Genomic DNA, 10,648 nt, shown 5'->3' with positions numbered 1-10,648 from the left:
TAGACCCCACTTCCTCTTATATTTGTTATTTCTGAATTCAAAAAAAATAAAATAAAAATAGAAAGTAGCAAAACTGATATTTTCATTTGGGTGATCCAGGACACACCCATAAAAACACTACGGTACCCCAATTTTAAAACTAGTATATTACGTGGCAGTGGGGAGTGAGCGGACTTGCAGGGGGGAGAGAGAGTTGGGTGATGGGTGGGGAGAGAGAGAGATGGGTGAAGGAGAAAGGGTATTGGGGGCGAAGAAAAAATGAGAGAGAAGTTGAGGACAGACAAACATAAACCAACTAAACCAACTAACTTTTGGATTTTGTCGATACCTCCCTTTCTACCAAGATCTTGGTTTTGTCATACCTCCGGCCACCATTGCGTGGAGGGGGGGGAAGAGAGTTGGGTGATGCGGCGGAAAGAGAGATGGGTGAAGGAGAAAGGGTATTGGGGCTTAAGAAAAAAATGAGAGAGAGAAGTTGAGGACATGCATTTAAACCAACCAACTTGATTTTTGTCCGCATACCCCCCTTTCTGCCAAGATTGTTCGCTCCGCTCACTCGATAAATAAATAAAATTATTTTAGATACATTTAGGTTCCTAAACTATCCCTTTTTTATTAGGCGTACCCAGGACAAAACAAGTCATTTACTTATTCTTATTTTTTTTTTTTTTTTAAAATGTTTTTGAACTCTTCTCCAATAATTTATCTCTCTCTCTAACAAAATTTCTCTCACCAATAAGTATGAGCATGAATCAACTATACCAAAATAATGAGGATGAAGAAACAAAATAATCAAAATTGAAGAAAAAAAAAACAAAGTCAAATTTTGATGAATGAGATAACTTAGAAAATTATTATACTTTGGATTACTAAAATGGACAAGTACAAATACCCACTTTCTTTTTTGTCTAGCCTAAGTCTCAATCAACAACTAATGATTTTGAATTATGAAGTGCAAGATTATAAGGCCGTGTGTGTGTGTGTGTGTGTGTGTGTTTATTTTATTTTTTTTTATTTATTTTTGTGGCTCCTATTGAAAATACCCCAAATGAATTTGGGAGATATTATTGGATTGAGGCGGTTATTGGGGTATGACAAAAACTTTAGTTAGTTATGGAGTATGGGAGTGGTTTTATGGGTGTGTACCTCCAAGATCACCCTTTCATTTCTCAGAGAATGATGCAAACATTTATGTGTTTATGTTTTTCTATTTCATGATTCAAGTGGTAATATTATGTCAATCTCTACTTAGGAGCAATTAGATAAAAAAAAATCTATCTATTTCTATTATGTAGTGAAATGTTGTACTCATAACATAACGTATAATGATCGATGTAATTATTTGCCCTAAAATGCAGCCTTAATCGTTGTTGAAACATTACAAATTTATGTGCTATTCCAAATTTAGTTTCAATCGATGTCGAAACATTAAATCCCCAAATGTATTTAAGCGACCATCTAAAGTGTGAATCATAATACATGTTGCAAGTTACACCATTAGTAGAACTGAATAATCCTTGTTGCAAAATACAAGTTTATGTAGTCAGTTCCATTAAATTTATGATTTTTGTTGAAAAAATAAAGTGTTCTTATTAAATTTTTATCTTATAAAATTTTCCAACCAAGCCTCCGCCTCCTCAATCATCTCCTTTTAAAATTCGCCAAAAGTACGTGGCAAGACCAACATTCTTACTTATCTCCTCCAAAGTTTTTGTTGCTTTTTGTTCAATGATGTTTCTATTTTTGGACAGCTGAAGAATAGCCAAATGCACTTCAGCTGGGTCAACATTCCCACATGTGCGTATGAAATCAGCTAAGGCAGTGTCACTTGGAAAGCTGCAAAGCACACAAGAGGCACATATTAAGAACACCTAAAAACTAACTTAAACTTCTCCAAGCCCATTTAGCTCTTACTGTTTTCTCAAAATTAATTACAACAACATTTTAATTTCTCTTGAAATCTAATATGATGTAAGATTCCTTAACAATATTTATGAAGTTTGTTTTATTTGACCTAAAGATATTGACTAATATCTAATCTCCAAGCCCATCAGTCTTTTTCTCATAATAATTTAAAATGCAACAATAAAGATATCCATGATGCAAACATTTATGTGTTTATATTTTTCTATTTCATGATTCAAGTGGTAATATCATGTCAATCTCTACTTAGGAGCAATTAGTTGAAAAAAATGTCTATTTCTATTGTGTGGTGAATTGTTGTACTCATAACATAACGTATAATGATGTAATTATTTGCCTTAAAATTCAGCTTTAATCGTTGTTGAAACATTACAAATTTGTGTGTTGTTCCAAATTTTGCTTCAATCGATGTCGAAACATTAAATCCCCAAATGTATTTAAGCGATCATCTAAAGTGTAAATAATCGATGTCGAAACATTAAACCCTCAAATGTGGTTAAGTTACACATTTAGTACAACTGAATAATCCTTGTTGCAAAATACAAGTTTATGCAGTCATTTCTTACAATGTACAACATAGGATTACGTCATTTCTTACAATATCAGACATATCCAAAAAAAATTCAAGCAATTTTATTATTTTATAAAGCAATTGCTTTTTATCTATTCCCAAAGGACTCTGTAACATAACAAAAATAATAATGGTTTGCATTCTTAACATGTCACAAAAACATGCACAAACACACCTGACTATATCATCTACATCTACGAAAGTACACATAATGGCCTATTTCATTCAAGAACTCAGTCAATTTGAAAGCCAAAATAAATAAACAAAACATGAATTTGAAATGAAAATGTCAGCATTTTACCTTTGTGTTGGAACAGGTGAAGAACAGAGAAGATAGTAGAGATGCACAGGGCATCAGAAGAGGAAGAGAGGTTAGCCTTTCAATAGTGTAATTAAACAGAAAAGTAGTCTAAACACAAATTGAGTTTGTTGAGTTGTTCAGAAAAATTGAAACAGTTAAAATGACATATAACATAGGAATCCACGTCCACATCATAATATTGGGATTGGTCCCACTTCCTCTTAATTGTCTTATTACTATGCTTCTTTCTCAACTTCAGTCCCACCTCCATCATCTTCCTGCACTACACAGTCCACTCCTCATCAATTTGCTCCTCCAGCTTATCAGCAACCACATCAACACCAGTTATCTCCTCCACCTTATCATTATCAGCAGCCACCTCTACACCAATTATCTCCCCCCAACTTGTCATTATCTGCAACCACATATACACCAATTATCTCCCCCCAACTTGTCATTATCTGCAACGACATATACACCAATTTTCTCTTCCAGCTTATCGATCAGCAACCACATCAACACCAATTATCTCCTCCACATTATCATTATTAGAAGCCACCTCAACACTTATTATCTCCCCCAACTTATCATTATTAGCAGCCACATATACACAAATTTGCTCCCCTAGCTTATCAGCAACCACATCAACACCAATTATCTCATCCACCTTATCATTATCAGCAGCCACCTCTACACCAATTATCTCCCTAAACTTATCATTATCAGCAGCCACATCGACACCAATTATCTCCCCCAGCTTATCTAGAGCCACATCATCACCAATTATCTCCTTCACCTTGTGAGCATCCTTCATCTCAATACAATTAAGAAGCTCAGTGCATGAGAACTATAATCAATGGATTGGAAATTTATGATTTTTGTTGGAAAAAGAAAGTGTTCTTATTAAATTTTTACCTTATAAAATTTTCCAACCAAGCCTCCGCCTCCTCAATCATCTCCTTCTGAAATTCGCCAAAAGTGGCAAGACCAACATTCTTCCTTATCTCCTCCAACAGTTTTTGTTGCTTTTTTGTTCAATGATGTTTCTATTTTTGGACACCTGAAGAATAGCCAAATGCACTTCAGCTGGTTCAACATTCCCACGTGTGAGTCTGAAATCAGCTAGGGCTCCTGACACTCCTATGGTTCAAAATCATAGTCTGGGAGACCAAAGGGTTATGTGAACTTCTTTGGTTAAAGAAGTTACCAAAGAGTTATGTGCTGAAGCTGAATTTAGAGGAATGACCAAAGGGTTATGTGAACTTCTTTGGTTAAAGAAGTTACTGACAGAGATCGGGTATATACCTGTTTCTACAATGAGTTTATTTTGTGATAACAAGGCGGCAATAGATATTGCTCATCATAATCCAGTTCAACATGACCACACAAAACATGTTGTGGTTAACAAATATTTCATTAAACAGAAACTCAAGGCCAAAATAGTTCAGCTTGCATTTGTTAAGTCTGAAGACCAATTGGCAGATATACTAACAAAGGTTGTTTCTAGTAGAATATTCTACAACTCACTTGTCAAGTTGGGCATTAGAGATATATATGCACCAACTTGAGGGGGAGTGTTGGCGTGTAATGAGCTGTAATTAGAAATTGTAATAGTTGTAGGAAATCTAAAGTTTTCTTATTGTATTAGACTTTGTGAGATACAAGAAGAGAATTTGATTTTAACTAAGCTTTTCTTATTCCATTAATGGGGTTTATAATGTTTTCTCATATTCTCTCTAGTTCCAAGTAATAAAAGCAGAGCTTCTCTTTTCTAAAAATATTGTGTCTCTGACTTGTGGAATGAATTCAGTGATTGTGATCCGTCCCTTCTCTAACACTCTTTCCACTTTTTATAGTTGCTCCACATGGGCTTCCTCCAATCTCTTTCTGACATGTGTCCATCCTTGTCCCACTCTTTTGTACCTGTAATTTAATGAATGAGAATAATGACAAATATCGTTAGTGTACAATATTTGCCCACCACAGACTCCACATATTGTGGGATCTAGATATCCTAATTAATATAGCTCCTTCCATGAGCTATATAGTAGTGAACTTCTATGTACAAAGATAAAAAGGAAAAGAGTATAGAATTTCTATGAGTTAACAGAGTATAGATGTTGGTACATCATCATCATTATATTGAATATTTTGAACAACTAAACAAGGATGGCAAACAAGTTGTTGTTGTTGTTGTTGTTTCAATTCTGATGTTGTTGTTATACTTCTTCGGACAGTATGTCGGATATAAACATTCCCTTAAAACCAGTGGCAGAGCTAGGAATTTCTTCCAGTAGTGCAATCACTAGTAAAGACAAATCGACAAATAAGTAAAAAAAGAACAACTGTAACAACATTAACAACTTATACAATCAATACTTTGTATTAAAAATGATCACCCAACAAACGATTGCGAAAATGAGTATCAATTGTATATAAATAGTATAAATGCAAAATAAATAAAAACGTTTTTTAACTCTACTAACCTAACAATTCACAACTGCCCTCGACGATGTGAAAGACCCATCTTTTGGAAGCGTTGAACTAGGAGTGTAAAAAAAAACCGTTGACCCATCATCCGGTAGGGTACCCGGTCTTCACCAGCCACCCAAACCCGCACCGACCCAAAAATAGACCCGCCCCGCCCCGCCACCGTTTTTACGCGGTCGGGCTATGGGTGTAGGTTCTATGCTCAAATCCGACCCACACCGTTTCAAAAGCCGTTGACCCGCACAATTTCAAGACTCTAACTCTAATATTTTTGTATTCAGTTTATATATATATATTTTTAACTTTTGTAGGAATTTGGGAGATCGATATGAACACAAACTTATGAGTTCAACATCAACTTCAAATATTCGAATTTGAACATTGAGCATATATAAAAAGTTCAAATTCAACTTTCGAATTTTGGAGAAAATAAATCATTCATCCTTATATTAATTTTGAATTCTTTTAGTTTATATTTTATTGTTTTGTACTATAAATCCTCGCTTCCATTTTCATTTTATCATGCTATAGAAAATAATCAATTTACAAATGGTAAATCACGAGAAATAAGTTTCAAATTTACAGATATGGTTTTGGGTTCAAGTTCAATTTTTTTTATTTTTTATTGATTGATTCCAATTTTTTCTCTATGTTGTGAATGAAAAATATATTACTTGCAGAATTAGAAAGTTTTTTTTTTGGGTGAAATTGGGTTAAAATGATAATTTCCACCCTACCCGGATGACCTACCAAAAATTTCAGAAGTCGACCTAACAGTCGGGTGATGGTACTAAGACATGACACTTCAACCCGCCCGCCCGTTGGAGACCACTGGATTTGTATCCCCTAGACCCGCCCCACCCCGACCCATCACTATTTGACCCACAGTTGACCCGCCCCGCCCCGTATTACACCCTTACGTTGAACGATTGCTTCATCATCAATGCTATCAAATATGTCTCGTTCTATGTATATAACCAAACAATCGTTCAACCATCCATCTCCCACTCAGTTGCGTAACCGATTCTTTATCATGTACATAGATAAATTGAAGGTTTGAATGTATTAAAATGTCTAACCTTGGATGATTCACGGGTTTAACTGATTAGGTGATGTATAGTACACAGTACGCCTACATGACTGTATCAAATATCAATGGCCAATGGGTAGTTTAATTTGGAGAGTTCCTGAGTTGAGGTTGAGAAGTTGATTATTGTAAGATGTTAATGTTGATTTTTGGTTGAGTGAAGAAACCATAAACATGTGAGGCAGACGGGTAGTGGGCCTAATTTGCCTAAACAATTAGTTTTTTCTTTGTCCCTGTTTCATTGTGGGCCATGAACCGCAAGCAAGACTATTTCAAAGCTTTAGAGTTCGTGCTTCATTTTGAAGCAGATTCTTATCATCTCAGCTTTTGTCTGTCATGGGCCTATTGTGTAGAGTGTAATACTAAAACTTTTTTTAACAAGTTCAGGGGGGGCCTGCGCTCCCCTGTACGTGGCTCTGCCACTACTTAAAACCTTAAAAAAACAAAAATATATCGTACCTGCAATAGTAGAACACGAAAGTTGATAGTGAAGAAGTGAACTAATCATTTCTTTTTATATGAATAGAAAAAGAAGTTGGGTTGCATGCAGAATTTAAGATAGCTAGGCTAGAATCTAGTAACCGAACATGTTAACAAGCACCAAATAAACAAGTAAATACTTTTCCTAATAGATTTTGCTAACAAATTATGAATTAGTATAAAGCATCTTTAATGGTGAGATCTGAAAAACACCATTTTTTTTTTTACCAAACCAACACCAAACCAAATAAACACCAAACAACTTCAGTGGAAATATCAAAGAGTGAGCACCAAATGTACGTCGCGGTGTTTCCAAAACCACGCCAAATAAAGCCCAACACAGTCGTTGTTTTTGGAACACCGCAATAGAAAAGCCCACAATAGAGGCTTGTTTTTGTCCAGAAATGAGAAGGTGTTTTTGTCCACGTGGTAAACACCACTAACAACACCAAAACAAACTGGAGTCGATTTGGTGTTTGGTTTGATGTTTTTTTTGTTTGGTATTCAATAGGTCTCACCATTAAAGGTGGTTTTTACCAAAATTTTCAAAAATTTAGTGTTTGGTATTAAGAGGTCTCACCATTAAAGATGCTCAAATAGGAATATAATTCGATCTTAAATCTACTGGATACCTGAAAATTGCAAAAACTGTCTTCTCGACCAAATTTCCTCTCTGCTTATCCATGAAAGAGATTGTCAGTGGTGACACTACTAGGGTCGTCTAACTGAATAACCCCGACAAGACTAACCTCAAGTTTGTCAACTGGATTGCTAGTAATTTAGTATGTACTAGCAAGTACTCACTTTTCACATTCTTGACGCACAATCTTTACGAGCAATTCCATAGGGTTGCATATATTTACTTCCTTGTGATTGCCATCTTAAATCAGCTCCCTCAGTTAGCTGTTTTTGGTAGGGGGTTCTTTATTGCCCCTAGGTTTTGTTTTGTTTGTTACAGCAGCTAAGGATGTTGGGATTACTTTAATCCTACATCTTTAACATGTTAATCTATTATTGATCAAAAAGGAATTAAAAGAAAAATACCTTCAAAGTCGGAATTAGAGATTGACAATAAAGAAAACTTAGTCTTCAGCCTTCTAGTAGTATTCACCACACAACACACCACAAAACACTTTTGCTTTTCTCCTACTTTTAGTTGTACTTTTCCGGAAAGACTAATGGTCACTTTCACCAAAAAGTCATTCTCTTATACAAAGAAACTTTGAGAATATGTAAGTGTATGTAGTGGGATCCACTTAAGATTCCAAGTCTTATCGAGGACAAGTCCTTGTCATACAAGTACTTGTATTTGATATACTAAAACACTTTTAATATATATCTCTTTAATATGGAAAGTGCTCATTAACAAATCCATATTTACAATAAGACCCTTGGAACTTTCAAGAAAGTCCTTTCCTACTATTAATTATATCTAAGTCCCTCCACTTTACTTGTATTTGTAGAATAAAAGACTTCAATTCTATTTATTCAGTGTATTTGATTCATCCCATAACATGGGTTATATACAAGTTAGTTTCTTGTCTGCTAACACACACTATTCTAAATAATAATATTCTAAATATATTGTTTCCTATCTAAATATATCCTAAATATATTGTTTCCTATTTAGAATATATATACAGCTTTCTACACTCCCCCTCAAGTTGATGCAACTTATCAATCATGCCCAACTTGTCAATCATTGTTTCCTAAATATGTCAATCATGCCCAACTTGTCAATTGAGCTGTCGAACACTTTTTTAGATACACCTTTGGTAAGAACATCAACTAATTGCTCTTCTGAGGTTAAGAAAGGAAAGCGAATAACCTTCCTGCCAAGATTTTCTTTAATAAAATGACGATCAACCTCCACATGCTTTGTTCGATCATGCTAAACTGGATTATGTGCAATCTGAATGGTGGCTTGATTATCACAATGTAAATCCATAGGCTTTTGAAGATTGAAGTCCAATTCCTTCAAGACATTACGGATCCACAACAATTCACATACTCCATGTGCCATACCTCGAAATTCAACTTCTGCACTCGATCTGGCCACAACTTTCTGCTTCTTACTACGCCAAGTTACAAGATTTCCACTAACCAAAGTAAAATATCCTGATGTAGAACGTCTATCAGTTTTATCACCAGCCCAATCTGCATCTGTGTGGCCAACAATGTCTAATACATCATTCTTTCCAAACAGTAAACCTTTGCCAGGTGCCTTCTTCAAATACTTCAAAATACGAAAGACTGCATCCATATGTTCTTCACTAGAACAATGTATAAACTGACTAACCACACTCACAGTATAAGTAATATCAGGTCTAGTATGAGAGAGATAAATTAACCTTCCTACAAGGTGCTGATACCTTCTTTTATCAGTAGGAACTTGGTCAGGATGAATGGCGAGTCCATGATTCATCTCAATGAGTGTCTCCATCAGTTTGCAATCTAACATCCCTGTTTCAACAAGCAAATCAAGGACATACTTCCTCTGTGAGAGTGAAATCCCCTTTTTAGACCTTGCAACTTCAATACCTAGAAAATACTTCAGTTGTCCTAGATCCTTCATTTCAAATTCCTTTGACAAATACTTCTGCAATTCATTTATTTCCTTCGGATCATCCCCTGTAACGATCATGTCATCAACATACACAATTAGAGCTGTAATCTTACCATCCTTGTGTTTGATAAACAAGGTATGGTTAGAATTGCTCTGTTTGTACCCAAAAGCTCTCATGGATTTTGTAAATCTTCCAAACCAAGCTCTTGGAGATTGTTTCAGGCCATACAAAACTTCTTAGTTTACACACCTTCCCAACATCTTTGGGATGGTTCTTCACACCTGGAGGCATATCCATGTATATTTCTTCCTCTAAATTCCTATTCAAGAATGCATTCTTCACATCAAGTTGGTGTAAGGGTCAATCTTTATTTGCAGCAAGCGAAATTAAAATTCGGACTGTATTGATCTTCGCCACAGGAGCAAAAGTCTCCTCATAGTCAATTCCATAACGTTGTGTGTATCCCTTGGCAACCAATCTTGCCTTATATCTATCAATAGTTCCATCTGTATTAAGCTTCACGGTAAACACCCAACGACATCCAACAGTCTTCATTCCAACAGGCATATCAACTACCTCCCATGTTACATTCTTTTGAAGGGCTTCTAATTCTTCATTCATTGCTTTCTTCCATTTTTTATCTTTCAAAGCATCTTGCATGTTACTAGGAACAGATTCAGTACATAATTGATTTATAACAAGTGCATGTGATTCAGAAAGCCTATGGTTAAACTTAAAGTTAGTTATAGGATATTTAGCATTGGCTTTAATGTCTGGTTCATATTGTTTCTTAGGAACTCCCTTACTCGCTCTTTGTTATTTTCTAGGTTCAAGACTTTCTAACCCAACAGACTCATTAAAGGTTATAGGAGGTACCTGAGGCGGATCATTCTGACCGAGATCTTTAGTTGTTGATGTAGAAGGAGAAATGTCGTGTGCTATAGTTTTAGATACATCCTGATCATGTGCTTATGTCTGATCGCTGGGAACCAAATGGTTGATTGTTTGCTCATGATTATTGTTTCGACCCCCACATACGTGGCAAACGTCCATTAGTAGGGGTCTCCATTTTATTCATTTAATCAATACGGCTAAATCCCAATTTGCAATACCATGGATGTACAAACCCATTAACTCATGTGTCTAAGGCTGAACCTTAGCCACATGGCTTGCCACTAATGTACATTGATTTATGTCTAGATTCATTTCTTATCAAAGAGAAAATTATC

The 10,648-nt window shown here is 35.4% G+C and overlaps 1 protein-coding gene across 1 annotated transcript; it reads right to left on the bottom strand.

The window, feature by feature from the left end:
- Positions 1-8,743: 8,743 nt before the first annotated feature.
- Positions 8,744-9,716, bottom strand: LOC147518963 (secreted RxLR effector protein 161-like). Its single transcript, XM_086594046.1, has 3 exons — positions 9,669-9,716; positions 9,225-9,349; positions 8,744-9,125 (listed from the first exon to the last, which is right to left on the bottom strand). Exons 1-3 carry the CDS (start codon positions 9,714-9,716, stop codon positions 8,744-8,746), a joined length of 555 nt encoding a protein of 184 aa, XP_086450172.1.
- Between the last annotated feature and the right edge of the window lie 932 nt (positions 9,717-10,648).

Source organism: Coptis chinensis, chromosome 2, assembly GCF_015680905.1.
Source record: "Coptis chinensis isolate HL-2020 chromosome 2, ASM1568090v1, whole genome shotgun sequence".
NCBI lineage: Eukaryota > Viridiplantae > Streptophyta > Magnoliopsida > Ranunculales > Ranunculaceae > Coptis > Coptis chinensis.
The sequence above is the reverse complement of the archived record's forward strand: the minus strand, read 5'-3'. Positions and strand labels throughout refer to the sequence as shown.